General features: G+C 45.3%; 1 protein-coding gene across 2 annotated transcripts in view; it reads left to right on the top strand.

Moving 5' to 3' along the window:
• Positions 1 to 22,436, top strand: part of PSMD2 (proteasome 26S subunit ubiquitin receptor, non-ATPase 2) — a 64,602-nt gene that overhangs the window by 29,873 nt on the left and 12,293 nt on the right. For both annotated transcript variants that reach the window (XM_073589231.1, XM_073589232.1), the window contains exons 9-16: positions 11,476 to 11,622; positions 11,721 to 11,827; positions 14,352 to 14,479; positions 15,080 to 15,167; positions 15,317 to 15,479; positions 15,594 to 15,695; positions 19,288 to 19,421; positions 21,828 to 21,911. In XM_073589231.1, coding sequence (XP_073445332.1) covers positions 11,476 to 11,622; positions 11,721 to 11,827; positions 14,352 to 14,479; positions 15,080 to 15,167; positions 15,317 to 15,479; positions 15,594 to 15,695; positions 19,288 to 19,421; positions 21,828 to 21,911 — 953 coding nt within the window. The remainder of the gene's footprint in view (positions 1 to 11,475; positions 11,623 to 11,720; positions 11,828 to 14,351; positions 14,480 to 15,079; positions 15,168 to 15,316; positions 15,480 to 15,593; positions 15,696 to 19,287; positions 19,422 to 21,827; positions 21,912 to 22,436) is intronic.

Raw genomic sequence — 22,436 nt, 5'->3', positions numbered from 1 at the left:
TCCAGCCTGCATACCTTTACAGACATTGCCTAATTCATTCTCAGGCCTCTGCGGATGCAGCCTGCAATCGGCAGTACCTCACTGTTGACTCAGTGGTACATGGGGTATTAGCAGATGTATGCTCCCCACCCAGGGACTGCTTTAGGACGTTCCACTGTCTGTGTCCCCCAATGAGGCGTAGGAGAAATAGGGATTTTTGTGTACTCACCGTAAAATCCTTTTCTCTGAGCCAATCATTGGGGGACACAGCACCCACCCTGTTTAGCCTATTGGCTCACTGTAGCATTCTTAGGCTTTGACTTGGTTATGGTTATTGTTGACTGTTTATGCTCCTACTGCTTTTTTCACCGAACTGGAGAAATCTCATCCAGCGAGACGGTGTATAGTGCAGGGGAGGAGCTAACTTTTTTTCTGGTTTACTTAGTGTCCTCCTAGTGGCCAGCAGCATAACACCCACTATCTGTGTCCCCCAATGATTGGCTCAGAGAAAAGGATTTTACGGTGAGTACACAAAAATCCCTATTTTTTAATATGTAAATTAGCTGTTGGGATATATGGGCCCGGGCACTGATTTCCCCAAGAATCATCCTCCAAAGCTTACCGTATATACTTGAGTTTTTCAGCAGATTTTTTTTTTTTTTAATGCTGATAAAGCCCCCCTTGGCTTATACTCGAGTGAGGATTCCCGCAAGACGGAGGGGGAGCAGCAGCGGTGGGTCACAGGACGCAGTGGTCGGCTGCTGCGGCTAACATCTGTGCCCTCTGCTAAAGAGAAATGAATATTCACTGCGCTCGCAGTGAATATTCATTTCTTTTTAATAGCGGGCACAGTAGTCACAGCTGCTGGCATTGTGCAGCGGCTGGGCGATCATGTGTGCCCGCGTCTTAAGGGAATGAATATTCACTGCTCTACACTCCCATACGCATGGAGAGCAGTGAATATTCATTCCCTTTAGTAGCAGGCACACATGATCGTCCGGCCGTTGCAACAAGCTAGTGGCTGAGGTTACTGTGCCTCCTATTAACCTCTTCACGACCGCCCACAGTAGATAAACGTTGGCGCTTGCTGGGCTTTGTGCAGCGCCGACGTTTATCTACTGTCGGCGGTTTTGTGCCCCCCGGGGCCCCCACATACCTTCCAACCCGGGGATCCCGGTGCGCAATGCATGCTGGGACCCCCGACGTCATCGAGACCTGATTGGTTCAGGTCCCGATGACGTCAGCGTCACTGCAGCCAATGGGAGCGATCGCTGGGAAAGCTGCTTGTTTCCCGGCGATCTCCCTCATTGTAACGCGGCTTCTCCCTCTGATCTCACTGACAGCTGATAAGAGGTGAAGCAGCATTATTGTGTGACTAGATCGCTGCCTGGCACAGCTGATCGCTGCCTGGCACAGCTGTGCCAGGCAGCGATCTTGTCACACAGTAACGCTGCTTCACCTCTGATCATCTGTCATTGTGAGATCAGAGGAGAAGTGGAGTTATTATGTGCCAGGCAGCGATCTTGTCACATAGTAACGCTGCTTCTCCTCTGATCTCACACTGACAGATGATCAGAGGTGAAGTGGCGTTACTATGAGTCAGATCGCAGTGCAGCGATCTTGTGACAAAAATAAAAAAAAAAGTAAAAAAAAAATGCTAGGGCTAGGGTTAAGGCCCCGTCACACTAAGCGACTTACCAGCAATCCCGACACCGATATCAAGGTGTCAGGATCGCTAGTAAGTCGCTATGTGATCGCTGGTGAGCTGTCACACAGACAGCTTCACCAGCGATCAGCACAGCGATGCCGAGCGCCCGGCATCGCTGGCCATCCCTGTAAAAAATAGAATCAAAATAAAAAATATAGTTATTCTCACCTTCCGACGTCCCGTTCAGCCATCCTGCCTCTCTCCACGCTCCGGTCCCAGTGATCCTTTGCACGAATGACCGCGAGATGTCACAGTCTCGCGGGATAACAAAGTCTCGCGGTCATTCGTGCAAAGGATCCCTGGGACCGGAGCGTGGAGAGAGGCAGGATGGCTGAACGGGACATCGGAAGGTGAGAATAACTATATTTTTTATTTTTTTTATTATTTTTTACACCTGATCGCTGGTCTCCCGCCTGTCACACGCAGCGATGCGTGCTGGCCAGCGGGAGACCAGCGACCAAAGAAATGTCCAGAGATTTCTTCCAGCGATCAGCGATACCGGCAGGGGGGCCGCTCGCTGATCGCTGTCACACATAGCGATCTCGCTGGTGAGATCGCTGTTACGTCACAAAAGTTGTGACTCAGCAGCGATCTCGCTACCGAGATTGCTTAGTGAGACGGGGCCTTTAGGGTTAGGGCTAGGGCTAGGGTTAGGGCTAGGACTAGGGTTAGGGCTAGAGCTAGGGCTAGGGTTAGGGCTAGGGCTGGGATTAAGGTTATGGGTGTGTTGGTGTTAGGTTTGTGGTTAGGGTTATGGTTAGGGCTGAGATTAGGGTTAGGGGTGTGTTGGGGTTAGGGTTGGAATTAGAATTGGGAGTTTCCACCAGGGCTGTGGAGTCAGAGTCGGAGTCGGTGCTCATTTTGGTGGAGTCGGAGTCGGAGTTGGACCGACTCCGACTCCTAAAATATATAATAAATTGGGTACAGTAATTCAATGCAGGATGTGCTGAATATTTTTTCATAGGAGTTTGGGAAAGTTATGAAATGTCCTATAAATGGCTGTTCTATTCCTGATCTAAGGCTACATTCACACACCGCGTTTTTCCTGTGTTTTTTGAGGATACGTTTTTCAGCTGCAAAAGCTGATCATCTTTTTAAAAAACCGCATCACCTGAAAGGTTTTTGAGCTCATAGATAATGTTTTCAATATCAAAAGCAGATTAGAAATCTGCTCTATCCATTTATCCATATCTGTCTATCCATATCGTATCTGTACCAAAAAGAATGAAAACCGGGTAGTACACCAATATATATTCTGTTCTATCTAAATATCTTGATTATTGGATCATAAAAATGATTAAATGTCTAAGGTTCACATTGTACTACAATAAATTTTTCACTTAAATATAAGCAATATGTGTGGGAGTCGGAGTCGTGGAGTCGGAGTTGGAGTCGGAGTCGGTGTAAGGGAAATTGAGGAGTCGGAGTCGCAGGTTTGGCTTACCGACTCCACAGCCCTGGTTTCCACTGTTTAGGTACATCAGGGGCTCTGTAAATGCAATATGACGCCCGCAGACCATTCCATCAAAGTCTGCATTTCAGAACGTCACTACTTCCCTTCCGAGCCCCACCGTGTGCCCAAACAGTAGTTTTCTCCCACATATGGGGTACCAGCGTACTCGGGACAAATTGGACAACAACTCTTAGGGTCCAATTTCTCCCGTTATCCTTGTGAAAATAAAAATTGGGGGCTAAAAGATCATTTTTGTGGAAAAAAAAATTATTTTTTTATTTTCACGCCTCTACATTATAAACTTTAGTGAAACACTTGGGGGTTCAAAGTGCTCACCACACATCTAGATAAGTTCCTTGGGGGGTCTAGTTTCCAAAATGGGGTCACTTGTGTGGGGTTTCCACTGTTTAGGTACATCAGGGGTTCTGCAAAAGCGACATGACACCCACAGACCATTCCATCAAAGTCTGCATTTCAGAACGTCACTACTTCCCTTCCGAGCCCCACCGTGTGCCCAAACAGTAGTTTTCTCCCTCACCCATGACAGCACCACGGAGAGAGGGGGTCCGCCCATCAAGGACAGGAACCTACAGACAAAAGAGCGGCACCTCTCCTCCGCCCCCAGTTGGGTTCCTGTCCTTGACGGGTGAACCACGGCAGCAGGAGCGCAGCGCTTACCGGAAGGTGAAGATCCGGGACCGTCCCGTCCGCGGTCAGACAGCGGGAAGGCCCCTGTCGCGGCGGGGTCGGTTGCCGAAGCCGCCACCGCTGCAGCTGAGGGGCTGTCCAGGGTGAGCGGGCGGGGAGGACCGGGCCGCCGCTCCGGGAGGAGTAGGGGCCGGGGGACGCCGGTATAGGGGCAACGCCGGGTACAGAGGTGTACCAAGATGGCGCTGCCCCGGAAGTAGAATGAGGAACTTCCGGGTCCCCGCGGTCGGCACATGCGCAGTGCGCACTCCCCGGGGGAAGCAGCGGTGCAGGCCGGAAAGACAGGTGACGCCAGGGCGGCTTATTTAAATTGGGAACGCTAAAGCAGCCTCAGGGCTGGAAGCGTTCAGGCGCGATGGATAGCGACCAGCATGAGGAGCTACAGCAGCCTAAGCAGCAGCAGCAACAAAGGCAGCATCACCAGCGCCGCCAAAAGGATAAAGACGGACGGGGGAGCAGGTCCAGCAGCCACTCCACGCAGCAGTCTACTGCAAGGAGCAAGTCACCTGCCGTGGATCGCCCAGTGAGGGATTTGGATCCACTTCCAGAACTGGTACCTGCAACCGCGCATGAGGGGTAAGTGGATCTTCGTGAATGTTCCCCATTGTAATAGACTTCTTTCCCTTATCAGGGAAAGAAGAAAGAAAAGACCAAGAACAGGGAATGCCCCACCTGTGGGAAACCATTACCAACGCCCTGGGAGAAAAAATTGTGTGACTCCTGTATACAGGAGGTCCTCGGCGGTGAAATCCCGGATCATGCCGCAGACCTAAGGGCGGTAATCCGCGCAGAAATTCAGAGTGCCCTTTCATCCAGAAAACGGGAAAGGAAGGGAAGGAAGGGGGACGTGGTGATAGAGTCCCAATCAGACAGCTTATCGTCAGGGGAAGTCACCTCCCATACTGTAAATACCGACTCGTCATCCTCCGATGAGGAGACGGAAGGTCGTCATTGTTTCCCCCTGGACGAAGTGGATGCCTTAGTAAAGGCGGTAAGATCCACTATGGGGGTGGAAGACCCCCGGACTGATAGATCAGTCCAGGACATTATGTTCGGGGGACTGAGTCAAAAGAAACGGAGGGTATTTCCGTTAAATAAGAACGTCCAAGGCCTCATAGATAAAGAATGGGAAAAACCGATAGGAAAAGCTCGACGGTTCCTTCCATCAAAAGGAAGTACCCATTTGAGGAGGAAGCATCCACATCATGGGATAAGGCCCCCAAACTAGACGTGGCGATAGCCAAAGCTTCAAGAAGGTTTGCACTCCCCTTTGAAGATATGGGTACCCTGAAAGACCCGTTAGATAAAAAAGCGGATACCCTACTTAAGGGCACCTGGGAATCAGCAGGGGGAAACATCAGGCCGGCGGTAGCGGCAACCTGTACCTCCAGAGCTCTTATGGTATGGATAGACCAATTGGAGAGACAGATAAGGGAAGGGGTTCCCAGAGATAAAATCCTGGAATCCATGCCAATGATAAGAGGGGCGGCAGCCTTCCTGGCCGACTCTTCGGCTGATTCGATAAGATTGTCATCTAAAACAGCAGCCTTGTCGAATGCAGCTAGACGAGCTTTATGGTTAAAATGTTGGCCTGGGGATCTCCAGACAAAAATAAAATTATGCGCCATTCCCTGTGAAGGAAAATTCCTCTTCGGGGAAACCTTGGATGACATCCTCGAAAAGGCAGGCGACAAAAAGAAAGGCTTCCCAAACCTAGGACCAGTGACCGCCACAGGCTTTAAACGGTCCTTTCGGAACAAAAAGTTCTTCCAGAGGAGACCCCCGAGAGACCAAAAATGGGAAGACAGAAGAAGGGACAGGGGGTTCATCTTCGGTAACTCGTCCCGGGATAAAAAACCCGCCAAGTGACTGTGGGCCCAGGGTGGGAGGGAGACTAAGTTTTTTCCTCCCAGCCTGGGAGAAAATATCCAACAATCCCTGGCTGATAAATCTTGTAAGATCAGGATTAAGGATAAACTTTTATTCTCTCCCGCCGCAAAAATACATAATTACCCCGTCAAAAAACGAACTGGACGCCCTCGAAAAGGAGGTTCTGAGTATGTTGGACAAAAAAGTCCTACAGGAGGTTCCCCCACAGGAGAGAGGCAGGGGGTTCTACTCGCCTCTCTTCCTGGTAACCAAACCAGACGGCACCTTCCGCACCATCATAAATTTAAAAAGACTGAATTGCTATATCAAGAACGAAAAATTCAAGATGGAATCGATCAAATCGACCATCAAAATTCTCTTTCCGCAATGCTTTATGGTGGTCCTAGACCTCAGCGATGCCTACTACCATGTCCCCATTCACAAAGAATCCAGGCAATACCTCAGGCTAGCAGTCTCGATAGCAGGAGAAATAAGAGAATTCCAATACAAGGCCCTGCCATTTGGGATCTCGGTGGCTCCACGGGTCTTTACGAAATTGGTGGCAGAGATGATGGCTCACATAAGAGAACAGGATGTTCTGATAGTGCCTTATTTGGACGACTTTTTAATAGCGAGCAACTCAGGCCAGAAATGCACAGAACAGAGGGACCGAGTGATGAGCACTCTAAAAAACCTCGGGTGGCTTCTGAACCTGAAAAAGTCAAGGCTGGAACCAAAGAGAGTCCAGGAGTTCCTAGGCCTGACACTGGATTCAAACATCCAAGTGTGTTACTTGCCAGATCACAAAAGGGACAGAATTATTCATATGGTACAAAAAGCGAGGCAAAACCCCTCTATGACACTAAGAGGAGCAATGTCCCTGTTAGGGTCCCTCTCTGCATGCTTGCCGGCGGTCCAGTGGGCACAAATACATATGAGGGATCTGCAGTGGGATATCCTAACCAACCAGCGGACCTTAGGAGACCACTTGGAACATCATATTACGCTAGGTTCAAAAACTATTCTTTCCCTAGCCTGGTGGGAGGACAAAAACAACTTGTCCAAAGGGATCCCCTGGGAGGCCAAAATCACACATGTAATTACCACCGACGCCAGTCCTGTGGGATGGGGAGCACACATGGGCATCAGCGTGGCTCAAGGGGGATGGAGAAGTCAAGAACTAAAAGCCTCCTCGAATCAAAAAGAACTGCTGGCAGTAAATTATGCCTTGAGTCACTTTTTGCCAGCATTAAAAGGCCATCATGTCTGGATATTCTCGGACAACCGAGTAACAGTGGCCTATATAAACCACCAGGGGGGAACCAGGTCCAGAACGCTAATGGAGGCATCCTTCGAGATATTCGGGTTAGCAGAGAAAAACTTACTGTCCCTATCGGCGCTACATATACGGGGAGTAGAGAACCAAACCGCAGACTTTCTGAGCCGTACCCAACTACATCAGGGGGAGTGGGCTCTAAATCAGTCCGTTTTTCAGAAGATTGTGGAAATGTGGGGAACCCCAGACATAGACTTATTTGCAGACCACAAAAACAAAAAAGTGGAAACATTCTGTTCTCTAAATCCCAAAGGGAATCCTCACACCCTGGACGCATTTATGCTCCCATGGACACGGGGTCTACTGTATGCCTTCCCACCGACCATTCTCCTTCCGGCGGTGATAAGGAAAGTCAGGGAAGAGGGGGCTCGGGTAATACTTATAGCCCCTTTCTGGCCAAAAAGAACATGGTTTTCATGGCTCAGAATAATGTCAGTAACCGACCCCTGGGTTCTACCAGATCTCCCCGACCTTCTATCGCAGGGCCCGGTGCTACACCCCCAAGCAGTGAACCTCCATTTAACAGCATGGAATTTGAAAGGTCACTGCTGAGGGGGAAAGGATTTTCAGAAAATCTAATTTCCACGTTACAAAAAAGTAGAAAACCAGTTACAATCAAAGCCTATGGTAGAACCTGGAGAAAATTCCTATCCAGTTCGGGGGCAAAGGTTCAGGATGGAATACAAATGGATAAAATCCTGGAATTCCTCTAAAGGTGGTTAGAACAGGGACTAGCGACTAACACACTGAGGGTACAGGTAGCGGCCCTGGGCGCCCTCTATAATCAGGAGGTGGCGAGCGACCCTTGGGTGTCACGGTTTATGAGGGCCGCAGCCAGGTCTAGACCAATAGCTACCCAGAAAGTACCATCATGGGATCTGAACTTAGTGTTGTCAGCCCTAACAGGACCCCCATTCGAGCCTATTCAGTCAGCTCCACTAAAGACCCTATCATTAAAAATGATACTGCTAGTGGCCCTAACATCGGCCCGCAGAGTAAGTGACATTCAAGCCTTATCGGCATTACCCCCATTCATTAAAATTATGGAGGATAGAATTATATTGAAACCTGACCCTGCATATTTGCCCAAGGTAGCAACACACTTCCATAGATCACAGGAGGTAGTCCTTCCTTCCTTCTGCCCAAACCCTACGAATAGAGGAGAGGAGAAATTTCACACATTAGATGTGAAGAGGTGCTTAGTGCACTACCTAGAGGCCACCAAGGGATGTAGGAAGGAAGGATCTCTCTTTGTGTGTTTCCAGGGACCTCGTAAGGGGCTCGGGGCGTCCAAAAGTACCCTGGCAAGATGGATAAGAGACGCGATTGCCCTGGCATACTCATGCAGCGGGAATACCATCCCGGAGGGTCTAAAAGCCCACTCTACAAGAGCAATGGCGACCTCATGGGCAGAAAGATCAGAGGTATCAATAGAACAGATCTGTAAGGCGGCCACCTGGTCAACACCTTCTACCTTTTTCAAACACTATCGCCTAGATCTAGCCTCTGCGTCTGACCTGACCTTCGGGAAAAGGGTCCTTCAGGCGGTGGTCCCTCCCTAAGCTACCAATCTCTGAAATTCTCTCCGTGGTGCTGTCATGGGTGAGGGAGAATAGCTTAGTTACTCACCGATAACGGTGTTTCTCGGAACCCATGACAGCACCCGCTTAATTCCCCCCCTTTTTCACGTGTGCGGTGAGCACGATTTAATGTGTGTAGAGTGTGTTCTTAGACACGAGGTTTCTCTATAAGTATACAAATTATAATGTTATGTATATACTTTTGTTGTTAACTAACCGGGAGACCCTCTGATGCTCTGTAACCAACTGGGGGCGGAGGAGAGGTGCCGCTCTTTTGTCTGTAGGTTCCTGTCCTTGATGGGCGGACCCCCTCTCTCCGTGGTGCTGTCATGGGTTCCGAGAAACACCGTTATCGGTGAGTAACTAAGCTATTCTCCAACATATGGCGTACCAGCGTACTCAGGACAAATTGGATAACAACTCTTAGGGTCCAATTTCTCCTGTTACCCTTGTGAAAATAAAAATTGGGGGCTAAAAGATCATTTTTGTGGAAAAAAAAATGATTTTTTTTTTATTTTCACGGCTCTACATTATAAACTTTAGTGAAACACTTGGGGGTTCAAAGTGCTCACCACACATCTAGATAAGTCCCTGGGGGGGTCTAATTTCCAAAATGGGGTCACTTGTGGGGGGTTTCCACTGTTTAGGTACATCAGGGGCTCTCCAAATGCGACATGGCATCCGATCTCAATTCCAGCCAATTCTGCATTGAAAAAGTCAAAAGGCACTCCTTCCGTTCTGAGCTCTGCCGTGTGCTCAAACAGTGGTTTAGCCCCACATACGGGGTATTGGCGTATTCGGGAGAAATTGCACAAAAAATTTAGTGGTTCATTTTCTCTTTTTACACTTGTGAAAATAAAAAAAAATGGTTTTGAAGTAAAATGTTTGTGAAAAAAAGTTAAATGTTTATTTTTTCCTTCCATATTCCATTCATTCATGTGAAGCACCTGAAGGGTTAATAAACTTCTTGAATGTGGTTTTGAGTACATTGAGATGTGCAGTTTTTAGAATGGTGTCAATTTTGTGTATTTTCTGTCATATTGACCCCCCAAACTCACTTCAAATGTGAGGTGGTCCCTAAAAAAAATGGTGTTGCAAATTTTGTTGTAAAAATGAGAAATCGCTGGTCAACTTTTAACCCTTATAACTTCCTAAAAAAAAAAAAATTGTTTCCAAAATTGTGCAGATGTAAAGTAGACATGTGGGAAATGTTATTTATTAACTATTTTGTGCGATATCACTCTCTGATTTAAGGGCATAAAAATTAAAAGTTTGAAAATTGCAAAATTTTCTAAATTTTTGCCAAATTTTGATTTTTTTTTAACAAATAAGTGCAGATCATATCTAAAAATTTTTACCACCATCATGAAGTACAATATGTCATGAGAAAACAATGTCAGAATCAGTAGGATCCGTTGAAGCGTTCTAGAGTTATGACCTCATAAAGTGACACTGGTCAGAATTGAAAAAATTGGCCCGGTCACGAAGGCAAAAACAGGCTCGGGTGCGAAGGGGTTAAAGAGCAATGAATATTCACTGCTTTCCACACACATAATCCCAGCAAGAAGAGCAGGGAGTATTCTGACAGCTGTCTTTTGGCTTGTAAGCAGCGCATGACGTCTCTGCCATGCGCTGCTTAGAAGCAATAAAGCAGGTGCTGGCATCGCGACAAGACGTTGTGAGGGAGCAAAGGCAAGATAAGTAGAATGGTTTTTTGTTTTGTAATGTTTTTCTGATGGGGGGGGCCCTGCATACCAGGATGGGGGACGAGGGGGGGCCCTGCATACCAGGATGGGGGACGAGGGGGGGCCCTGCATACCAGGATGGGGGACGAGGGGGGGGCCCTGCATACCAGGATGGGGCACGAGGGGGGGCCCTGCATACCAGGATGGGGCACGAGGGGGGGCCCTGCATACCAGGATGGGGGACGAGGGGGGGCCCTGCATACCAGGATGGGGAACGAGGGGGGGTCATGCATACCAGGATGGGGGACGAGGGGGGGCCCTGCATACCAGGATGGGGGACGAGGGGGTGCCTTGCATACCAGGATGGGGGACGAGGGGGGGCCCTGCATACCAGGATGGGGGACGAGGGGGGGCCCTGCATACTAGAGTTGAGCGGGTTTTTCAAAATTAGGTTCCGATATTTGATTTGCACCGAATATTGTTTTTGTAATATTCGACGAACGTCATTGGTGTCAGTGGGGGTAGATATGAACTAATATGTTCGGAACCGATCATCAAAGATAAATTTGGCACGAATAGGGTACCAATACGGCAAATTCAGATTCGGCGTCAGATTCCGAAAATATTAGCTCAACTCTAATGCATGCCAGTCTTATACTCAATTCAGTAAGTTTTCCCATTTTTTTGTGGTAAAATTAGGTGCCTCGGCTTATATTCGGGTCGACTTATACTCAAGTATATACAGTATTTTAAATGAAAGGGGTAATTTCCAATGTGAGACATGTAATGACTGACAGTCTGCTCTCCTGATCTACATGTCTCACGCTGGTAATAAGTTTATTAGTGTCCGGGCCATAGATCTTAACAGATCATTCACGTATTAAGAATATTGATTTCTCTGAAATAAGACCTTTCAGATATCAAGTTATCATTTTATAATTTCTGTGACCTTCGTGCCTATATAGATGGATTAGGAGGGGTGATCTTACTGACAGATTACCTTTAATATCAGCCATTCTGGCATGCATTTTCTAAATAAGTGCACCAGCCTCGTCAGGTCTATGAGATCTAATTGATAATGTTGCATATTGTGCAGTGAATTAGGATGACAGGTCCCATTTTAATAAGCATCATCCCTTTTATAATATATCCGTCAGGATTTGGAGGTAGTGGATCTCAGGTGGATTCGGCAAGGATGAATTTGGCTTCCTCCTTTGTGAATGGATTTGTTAATGCAGCCTTTGGGCAAGACAAGCTGCTGACTGATGATGGAAACAAGTGGCTATATAAGAACAAAGATCATGGTAAGAAAGGACTAAGGTGCAGGTTGTTTCTCTAACATTCAGCACATTATGCTGTAGTGATCTCACCAGTCTCTATTCGTGTAATTCTGTGTTAATAGGAATGCTGAGTGCAGCTGCTTCTTTGGGAATGATCCTTCTTTGGGATGTGGATGGAGGACTTACTCAGATAGACAAGTATTTATATTCTTCTGAGGACTACATTAAGGTAAGAATACATGCTGTGCATTATTCTGCCCTCTATCTCCTGCTGTCTTCAGATTACGTAGCAATAAGTGCCAAAGATTGTACATCATTGTAGGTTTCATAAGTAGAAGGCAGTAGTGGGAGGATGTGGCGTGGGCACACTAGATATTTTCTTGTTTTTTAAAATCTTTCAGCTTCCTGTACAACTTTTTTGATGGTGGATCCCCACCTGTAATACTCCCAGTAGGGAGATGGTTTTTACTAATCCCATGATGATGACCTGCGCTGCCTCGGGGGCTTAGAAGCACAGAAAATGTTTAAATGACGTTAAAGCCTGGAGGAGTTCAGCTGAAGATGTACCAAATTTGTCACTGAGGCACACGCTGTTTGATGGATTTGGTGCATGTTAAATTTATTGCTGGACAACCCCTTATTAATTGGCCACTGTGCTGCATAAATAAATAATGTCACTATCTTCTGAACCAGCGCAGCTTGTTTATGCCGTGACCAGTAGGTGACCACAAGGGTTAGAGTGTTGCTGGGCCGTGAAATTAAGTATACATTTTTTTTATTTATTTATTTTTTTTTAAATGTAAGACACTGGGGCGCTTACAGGGTTATCCAGTAGTTGACAAGCTTTTTAAGCCACCTGTTTGGTTTACTGTAAACTATTTGTTGCAACAAAAAACTAGCGCTCACCGTTAATTTAGCGCATTTTTTGACTTGCTGTAACATCACCTATAATATAAGAATATATCCTGAAATGGTCAGATTGTTGGAAATTAACTGTTCATTTTATCACCAAATGTGACATATTTATAAAGTGTCAAAAATGTGCAGCATCACCAGTTGGTGATGAGGCAGAACAATGTTAAAGGCAGCGTTGTGGAGTTGGTAAGTCAAAACTCGGACTCCTCTGTTTCCCGATTTCGACTCTTGACTCCATCATACATGCCTCACTACGGAGCATGTACATAAAGGGTAGCACTGATTAATCTCAACTACAACTCCCTAGCACTGCCTCACTACTGAGCATGTACATAAAGTGCAGCACAGATTCATCTCAGCTACAACTCCACAGCCCTGCCTCACTACTGAGCGTGTACATAAAGTGCAGCACAGATTCATCTCAGCTACAACTCCACAGCACTGCCTCACTACTAAGCATGTACATAAAGTGCAGCACAGATTCATCTCAGCTACAACTCCACAGCCCTGCCTCACTACTGAGCGTGTACATAAAGTGCAGCACAGATTCCTCTCAACTACAACTCTACAGCTTTGCCTCACTACTGAGCATGTACATAAAGTGCAGCACAGATTCATCTCAACTATGACTCCCCAGCACTGCCTCACTACTAAGCATGTACATAAAGTGCAGCACAGATTCCTCTCAACTACAACTCTACAGCTTTGCCTCACTACTGAGCATGTACATAAAGTGCAGCACAGATTCATCTCGGCTACAACTCCACAACACTGCCTCACTACTAAGCATGTACATAAAGTGCAGCACAGATTCATCTCGGCTACAACTCCACAACACTGCCTCACTACTAAGCATGTACATAAAGTGCAGCACAGATTCATCTCAGCTACAACTCCACAGCACTGTCTCACTGCTGAGCATGTACATAAAGTGCAGCACAGATTCATCTCAGCTACAACTCCACAGCACTGCCTCACTACTAAGCATGTACATAAAGTGCAGCACAGATTCATCTCACAACTCCACAGCACTCTCACTGCTGAGCATGTACATAAAGTGCAGCATAGATTCATTTCAACTAAACCTCCACAGCACTCCCTCACTACTGAGCATGTACATAAAGTGCAGCACAGATTCATCTCAGCTACAACTCCACAGCACTGCCTCACTACTGAGCATGTACATAAAGTGCAGCACAGATTCATCTCAACTGAAAGCCGAGATCCTTAGATCAGGAACAAAACTGACATTTAGATGACATTTCATAACTTTCCCAAATTACTCTGAAAACATTTGCAGCACATCCTGAATTGTACTACTGTAGCCCATGTATTATATCTTTTAGACGTCAGTCTGTCCATTTTATTCAGCCTCCACTAAATGGAAACCGACTCCACATCCCTGGTTAAAGGGAGTCTGTCTGCCCCCCAAAATTTTGCATTTTAGTATTCTAATTGCTGCCTCCATTCAGCAGAAACTGAAGTTTCACCATATATGTTAATTGGGTTACTTGCTGCACCCTTGGTGTTTCTAAGAGACACAGTACACTGTTTTGCCCCATGGTTTTGCTTGCCTGCACCTCTCATGGTGTTTAGGGTGTGAGGTCATGCTAAAAACTGGTGAATCGAAGCACTGAGCATCTTGGCAGTTCCAAGGTTGTACCGAGTAACCAGCTAACATTTTGGTAAAACCTTTGTTTCATTAGATAGGGGCCAGCGATTAGAACACTCTGTGCTCAGTTTAAACTGTCTGTTTGGGCTGGCAGACTCCATTTAATTCATTTTCCCTACTAATGTTGTATTTAGTGTCTGACATGAGGCATTTTCCGTCCCTGCAGTCTGGAGCGCTCTTGGCCTGTGGCATTGTGAACTCTGGTGTGAGAAATGAATGTGATCCAGCTTTGGCCCTTCTCTCAGACTACGTCCTCCATAATAGCAACACCATGCGTCTTGGTGCCATTTTTGGGTGAGTTACACAGAGCATGTATTCTGTATTAGCAACTGGTTGAGTTCTACTTGAATTGTGTGTGTGTTGTCTGATAGAAGGTTTACAAGTTATGACGTGAGTTATTGGGAATAAGATAGATTAATCAGCAGATTAGAAACTTGTGTTCTACCTCTGGGAATCCTGAAATAAAGTGGTTCCAGAGTTTGTTCCTTGTTGATGCAGGACTTGCCTAAACATAAGCATGAAAGGTTGTCCAGATGCCCAATGTGTATGTCGTTGAAGAGGGTACAGTGGGTGTAAGGGTCAGAAGGCAGAGCAGTGGCCTCCTGTGTGTTATCTGGATGGTCTATCAGATTACCTTATGGCTGATCATGTAGGGAAGAAGTTATCAGAGCCTAGAACTATCTGATAGTATTATTTGTCATGGAGATCAGACGTGTACTTTTTATGTAATTAATAAATATAACCTTTTACTGCGGTGTGTGATCGCTAACCTTCTCTAGAACCGATCCTGAGCAGTAGTTCCATGTAATACTAGGATGTGGAAATCGCATACCTATATGTGGTTCTATATGGGCACATTTTATCCATTTAAATCTTCTTGTTCCCTACTTTCAGATTAGGCCTGGCATACGCTGGATCCAATCGTGAGGATGTTCTGACACTTCTACTTCCAGTGATGGGAGATTCAAAGTCCAGTATGGAGGTAAGACATTGTGTGACGAGACACCCCTGTCCTGACAGATATTTGCATCCTAGCGCTCTCCGGGGTCAGAGTTGATTATTTTTTTCAGGTCTCGTTATGAACATTGTTCTTGCATTCTGTAGAAAGACAATTTTATTGTCTTGTTTTAGGTGGTTGGCGTAACTGCTCTGGCTTGTGGGATGATTGCTGTGGGATCGTGTAATGGGGATGTGACATCCACAATCCTTCAGACTATTATGGAGAAATCTGAGCAGGAGCTGAAGGACACATTTGCTCGCTGGCTTCCACTTGGCTTGGGACTGAACCATCTGGGTGAGCAATAATTTATATTTATGGTCACATCTGTAAAGCCAGGGATGTTGGTCGGGGTGACCGCGATGTGTGTTTTGTTTTTTTTTTGAGCACATTCTCTTGTTTCTCATTTAGGAAAGGGTGAAGCCATCGAGGCAATTCTTGCTGCTTTGGAAGTTGTTTCGGAGCCATTCCGCAGCTTTGCCAATACTCTTGTGGATATCTGTGCGTATGCAGGTAGGTTCAAAGGGTAACTTTTCTGGGCTGTAAAGGTTACCTTTATAAAATCAGTGACAAGTCGTAAGTTAGATTGCTGGGGATTCCAGCTACTGAGACTCCCAACAATCAATAAAACGATGGGGCAGAAACTCTTAGCGGAGTGCTGTGCCCCTTCAATTTAGGTTGGTTTTGTTTTACTCTCCTCAGATATCCAAGTATCCAGTGTATGGATTTTTAGAAGGTATATGTTATTCCCTTCTTATCTGTAGCAACCAATGCAGCGTTTATGTTTTCTCATAACTAGCTTATAAAGGCTAAGCTTTTACTGATAGCTCTGGGCAGCAAAGACCATCTTCCTTAGACCTATTTGATAAATGAGGCCGACTCGCACAACCATAGCTGCTGCTACTACTACTAAGTGGTACTAGTAGAGATGGATATGGACTGATAAAAACTGCTGTGCCTGCTATCATGCCTGTGGAGTCGGTGTCCATTTTGGTGGAGTTCAAGTTATGAAATGTCCTATAAATGTCTGTTCTGTTCCTTATCTAAAGATCTTGGCTTATAGTTGAGATGAATCTGTGCTGCACTTTATGTACATGCTCAGTAGTGAGGCAGTGCCGTGGAGTTGTAGTTGAGATGAATCTGTGCTGCACTTTATGTACATGCTCAGTAGTGAGGCAGTGCTGTGGAGTTGTAGTTGAGATGAATCTGTGCTACACTTTATGTACATGCTCAGTAGTGAGGCAGTGCTGTGTTGTTTAAGTCAGGGAATGTAGAGAGTCTGAGGTTTTTGCTTACCGACCCCATTGCCCTGCCTGCTATGAAGATATTGTGAACAAATTAGTAGTGCTTTTGAAATTATTAGTCTCTATGGACTTCGCATTCATTCATTCACTGGCTTTATGAATTTGGTTTCAAAGAACCAATGTTAAACTATGGCTGCGTTCACATTGCTTTGAGAGCCTTCTTGTGAAGGGTTGCTACTTTTATATTAAAGGTAACCTGTCACCCCCCCCAGGACATTTTGAAGTAAAAGAGCTACCTTCAGCAGCACTGAGGCTGCATTCTGTGAAGGTGGCTCTTATGTTTCTGATCCCTAGTAACGCTGAAATACATGCTTTCATAAATTCCCCACCATACCTCTATTGTGTCCGGGAGGGGTGACCGGTTCCCTTTAATTCCCTATAAGTGGGGGTGCAACACTCGTCCCCACCGATCAACGGTTTCCAGTGTCAGCAGTGGCTGAGTGTTTTCGATTGCGGAACGTAACAGCAGAGCTCCATCAACTTCATAGTGGCCGCAGCTATGTACTATACGTCCACTCCTATTCATTTGAATACGGACAGATGTGCTGTACCCGGCCACTATACAGTTGAGAGCTGTGCATCTCTGCAGCTGATATCATCTGGGCACCGCCAGCAATGGGGACAGTTTATCAGCGGAGGTGCCGGGTGTCAGGCCACAACGGATCTGATATTGATCTATCCTGAGGTTATTAATATAAAAGTTTTGGGCAATCACTTAAAAGTTGAAGATGTCTATTGAAATGGATAGGGCTCAATAGGGCCATATATGAACGAAGCTATACCTGTTAGCAGTAAACAGTCAAGCACTTCAACTTTATAATCTATAGAATCATAGAATCGTAGAGTTGGAAGGGACCTCCTGGGCCATCTGGTCCAACCCCCTGCTCAAAGCAGGATTCGCTAAATCATCCCAGTCAGATGTTTGTCCAGCCTCTGGAATATATGTATATAATTGTCTTATCATGTCTGTCTGTAACCGAAATCCTGCGTCGCTGATTGGTCGCGGCAGTTAGGCCGTGACCAATCAGCGACAGTCGCTTAGTCGTCGCGGCAACACTGCCGCATCGCTTATTGTACAGGCACATTACAGCCGTTAAAGGCATCACTGCTGCGTCGCTCATTACACAGGCACAGTCCTGTACATATACAATACATTAGGTAAGAGCAGAACAGTGACGGCAGATCTGGGTGTAACTGGAGTACAATACATTAGGTAAAAGCAGAAAAGTGACTGCAGCTCTGGGAGTAACTGGAGTACAATACATTAGGTAAGAGCAGAACAGTGACGTCGGATCTGGGTGTAACTGGAGTACAATACATTAGGTAACGGTAGAACAGTGACTGCAGCTCTGGCTGTAACAGCAGTATAATACATTAGTTAAGAGCAGAACGGTGACTGCAGCTCTGGGTGTAACTGGACTACAATACATTAGGTAAGAGCAGAACGGTGACTGCAGCTCTGGGTGTAACTGGACTACAATACATTAGGTAAAAGCAGAAAAGTGACTGCAGCTCTGGGTGTAACTGGAGTACAATACATTAGGTAAGATCTGAACAGTGACTGCAGATCTGGGTGTAACAGGAGTATAATACATTAGGTAAAAGCAGAACGGTGACTGCAGCTCTGGGTGTTACTGGAGTACACTACATTAGGTAACAACAGAAAAGTGACTGCAGATCTGGGTGTAACTGGCGTACACTACATTAGGTAACAGCGAGAAGGGCTGAAGATGATGTCACTCTCGCGAGAGCGTGACGTCATCAGCGGTGTTTCACACAAGGCATTACTGGAAACGGAAGATGACGGGAGCGTGGAGAGGAGAGAAAGAGTCCGGGGGCCATCGGAAGGTGAGTATATCACTATTTTTTATTTTAACAGAGACTCTAGATTACCCGATGCGATAGAATCGGGCCACCATCTAGTAAACTATAATGGAGATCTATACTCATGCACAACCATCTTTTCCTCTCTGAAGTTCTGAAGTGAGAGGAATCCCCAATATAAGGGTGCCAAAGATGGCCGGGGGCCACACTGTTTGGCATCGTGAGCCGCAGGTTGTGCATCCCAGCTCCCAAGCATAATATGCTGACTTTTCACCATTAGCTGCATGGTTATTGAATTCATTGTGTACTGTACATCATTATCTCTTCTGGTGGCAGCTGCAGATAACCAACGTGTTCTCCTTACAGTCTGTGACATTGTGAATTTGTAGCTCTGTATTTAAAATTAAAAAAAAAGCAGAGCTTGCGCCATTATAACAATATTTTGAGATTTCCCAGCACAGAGAATTGATAACCTATAAGGTAAAAAAAAGATATACTAGGCTATTCATTATAGATCAATAATGCATGTACAGTGTACGTATGAAAATGCTTGCCAATAAGTTTCTACTGTTTCCAGTGCTGCTCCTGTATCTCCTGGATTATGTAATGGCAGCTGTGACTACTTGGCTCACTACCGGGTTGTCTGTGTGACAGGAAATCGCTATATCATTGTAAGTCTGAGACTCGGAACCAAGCTCTCATAGACTTATATTGAGAGCAATGAACGGTCGGCTGTGGTGAGCCAGTCAGTCAGAGCCTGCAGTCTGATGAAGAGGACCAGAGGAGCACTGAAAAAAGCAGAAGACAGCAACTGCTAAGTACTTTAATGTGTGCATTGTGATAGCTAATGGATGGGGAAAATTCAGAAAACCAAAATGAAACCGCTGAAATGGGACTTTAAGTAAATTGTAGGAACATTTGATGTCCTTCGTTGTCTTACTAAAGCATCACTAACCACTGCAACATTTCTTTACTAGGTTCTGGAAATGTGCTGAAGGTGCAGCAGCTGCTTCATATTTGCAGTGAACACTATGACTCAAAGGAGAAAGAAGAGGAGAAGAAAGACAAGAAGGAAAAAAAAGAGAGTGCTGCTGACATGGGATCACACCAGGTGTGGCCTAAAATCTGGTCTGAGGCATATTTACACAGCCAATAATGTTCAGCTAATTGCCCTAATGATCTGGCCATATAGTCTTAGGGCTGGCCATAAATGTTGGCAAGATTTTAGCTGCACTTACACCAACATGGTATCGGGAACAAGCGTTCCTAGGAACACTTTAGTCACTATATTGTTGCAGTGTAAACAGGCTGCCGATCACCCAATAAATAAGCAGAAATCTTGTTCATTGGGTCTAATGATATTTTGTACAGCACAAGAGATCATTGTCCTATGAAGAGAATCATCATGTGTAAACAATGGCAGCCTATGTACACTAAACAATTTCTTATGGATCATTCAGTGCACATAGTTTACCATGGTCTGCCTGCGTAAATGGGCTATTTAACGACCACTGATCGGCAAATATTTACTCCATTGGAGGTCACTGGTTGGTCCAGGAGAACGGGCCTTTAGACCTTTTGTACAGTCCAAAGTGATTTTAGAGTTGCTCTACCAAACAATATTATCGCAGATTGACATAACTATGTCAGTGCTGGTGTCTGTGTGTGTGTGTGTGTGTGTGTGTGTGTGTGCAGGGGGCTCTGAAGCTGAGCTACCTCCTCAAAAGGTAGATGATGGCAATGCCGCCAACAGCTACGACTCATGTTGAGCTTTAAAATTTAGATTCTGCAGTCTGACAGCAGCAGTTAAATTGTGTTACTCCCACTTCGCAATTGCGGGGCATTGATAGATTACCAATGCCAGCCAGAGCTTGCTGAAGGTCCCTGCCACTGCCATCTTGGTGCAGGCTGAGCTTCAGAATAGTCTATAAACATTATATACTGCAATGCTATTGTATTGCAGTACATGATATAAGCGATTCAAGTCCTGTAAGGGGACAGAAAAATAAAGTAGTAGTTGAAAAATAAAGAAATATTAATAAGGGAAATTCAAATCACTACCACCTTTTTCCGTATTAAAAATAAGGAAATAAAACACCAGAATTCCAGTGTTTTGGTAACCACTAGTGATGAGCGAACGTGCTCGGATAAGGAGTTATCAGAGCATGCTCGGGTGCTAACGGAGTGTTTTCAGCATACTCGATAAATATGTTCGAGTCCCCAAGGCTGCATGTCTCGCGGCTGATTGACAGCCGCAGCATATGCAGAGATTGCCTGACAAATAGGCAATCCCTTCATGTGTGCGGCTGTCGAACAGCTGTGAGATATTTCTGTTGCAAGGGCTCAAGCATATTATTCGAGCACACTGAAGATACTCATGAGCATGCCCGGATAATACCTTATTTGAGCATGTTCGGTCATCACTAGTTGCCACACCTTCTTAAAATGCAATAAAATCATATGTACCTCGGATTGTTATCAATAAAACCATCAGCTCGCCAAGCAAAAACAAGCCTTTATATAGTTCTGATTCAAAAATAAAAATGTTACAAGTCTTGGAAATGGTGACACAAACAAATATTTTTATTTTTTTAACTAAATGCATACTTCTGAAGGTTTTTTTCTTTATTAAAAGAAGCTCTCCCATGAACATTTTACCCCCCCCCCCCCCTTAAACCTATGTTTGTGTATGCACTGTAATGTTGTGTTAATATACTCACCTGCTGCTGTCTTCTCCGGTATCCAGCTCTGCTCTGCTCCTCCTCTGAGTGACATCGCCTCCGTTCAGACTTTCTGGATCACGCTGAACTCTGCGTAAGCCGGAAGTGGACTTTACAATGTAAGTCTTTGGAGTGTCATACTTGCTTTGTAAAAGAGACTTCTGGCTCACGCATATAGCATAGTGACCCATATAGTCTGCAGAGCAGTGATGTCCCTGAGAAGAGGAGAAGACCGACGCTGGACATCAGAGAAGACAGCAGGTGAGCATATTAACACACTGACAATACAGTACCATATACACAGGTTTTGGGGGAAAAAAGTACATGGGAGAGCTTCTATTAATAAAACAAAATCTCTAGCTGGCATAATCATGTCTCCATGTAATTTTTACCATATAATGAATACCATAAAAAACAAAATCCAAAAAACAGCTAGAATTGCATTTATTTTACAGTTTCACCCAAGTTGGATTTTTTTTCATTTTTTTCAGTACATTATATGGCAAAATGGATGTTTTTTGTTCCCCCCCCCCCCCCCCCCGGGTGTGTTGTACTTTTGAGTGACGAGCCATACAGCTATGTCGACAGAAAAATAAAAAATGCATTGGTTCTTGGTAGAAAGAAAAATTAAAAATGTAAAAAAAAAAAACAAAAAACCTGTGAAGGCAATGGTTTAGAGATAGTTGCGGCCAAACAGCTAGAACTATCCAATGGGATGGATCAGCACATTTCAGCCTGTGTCTATTTTAGCCGATTTTGTAACCTTAACATCAGTCCTGCATTTTCTCTGCTTACAGGGTGTGGCCGTCCTTGGCATTGCTCTCATCGCAATGGGTGAAGAAATAGGATCGGAGATGGCGCTTCGCACTTTTGGCCATTTGGTAAGAAATATGATTTTGCTTTAATTCTCTCATATTGGGAAAATGTGCTAACGTTTTTTTTTCAGTGTGGAATGTATGTATTTGATTACTGTTCCCATCCCAGTATTCTATATCTATAATCGGCTGTACCAGTGAATGGCCAAGAGTCATCTCGTTAGATGAGATGTCTTTGCAGTTGCTAACATTGTTGAAATGAATGTTGCCTCCACAACCAGTAATGGAGAGCAAATCAAATTGAAATTTCAATGGAATTTTTTTTTTTTTAAATTCTTTTCATTTGGCTCACTGATTAAAAGAACTGTCATCCCCCGAAAAGATCCTGTTTCTGAATGTGTCACTAATATTTTCACTTACTTGTGTTTACCAACTGTTAGTTTGTGAATGGGCTACTTGTTATAGAGTGTGTCCTCTTGGTCATCTCCGTTATGAGCGTGTCCTTAGGTGTCCTCTACATGCGGCACATGGCCTGTTTTCAGGTTTACAGTCAGTGTACAAGTTAATGAGACTGTCATGGTGCACCGAGCA

Source organism: Dendrobates tinctorius, unplaced genomic scaffold, assembly GCF_039654945.1.
Source record: "Dendrobates tinctorius isolate UK_male_01 unplaced genomic scaffold, ASM3965494v1 ptg000107l, whole genome shotgun sequence".
In the NCBI taxonomy this organism is placed as follows: Eukaryota; Metazoa; Chordata; class Amphibia; order Anura; family Dendrobatidae; genus Dendrobates; species Dendrobates tinctorius.
This window is presented reverse-complemented; position numbering and strand designations above follow the sequence as displayed.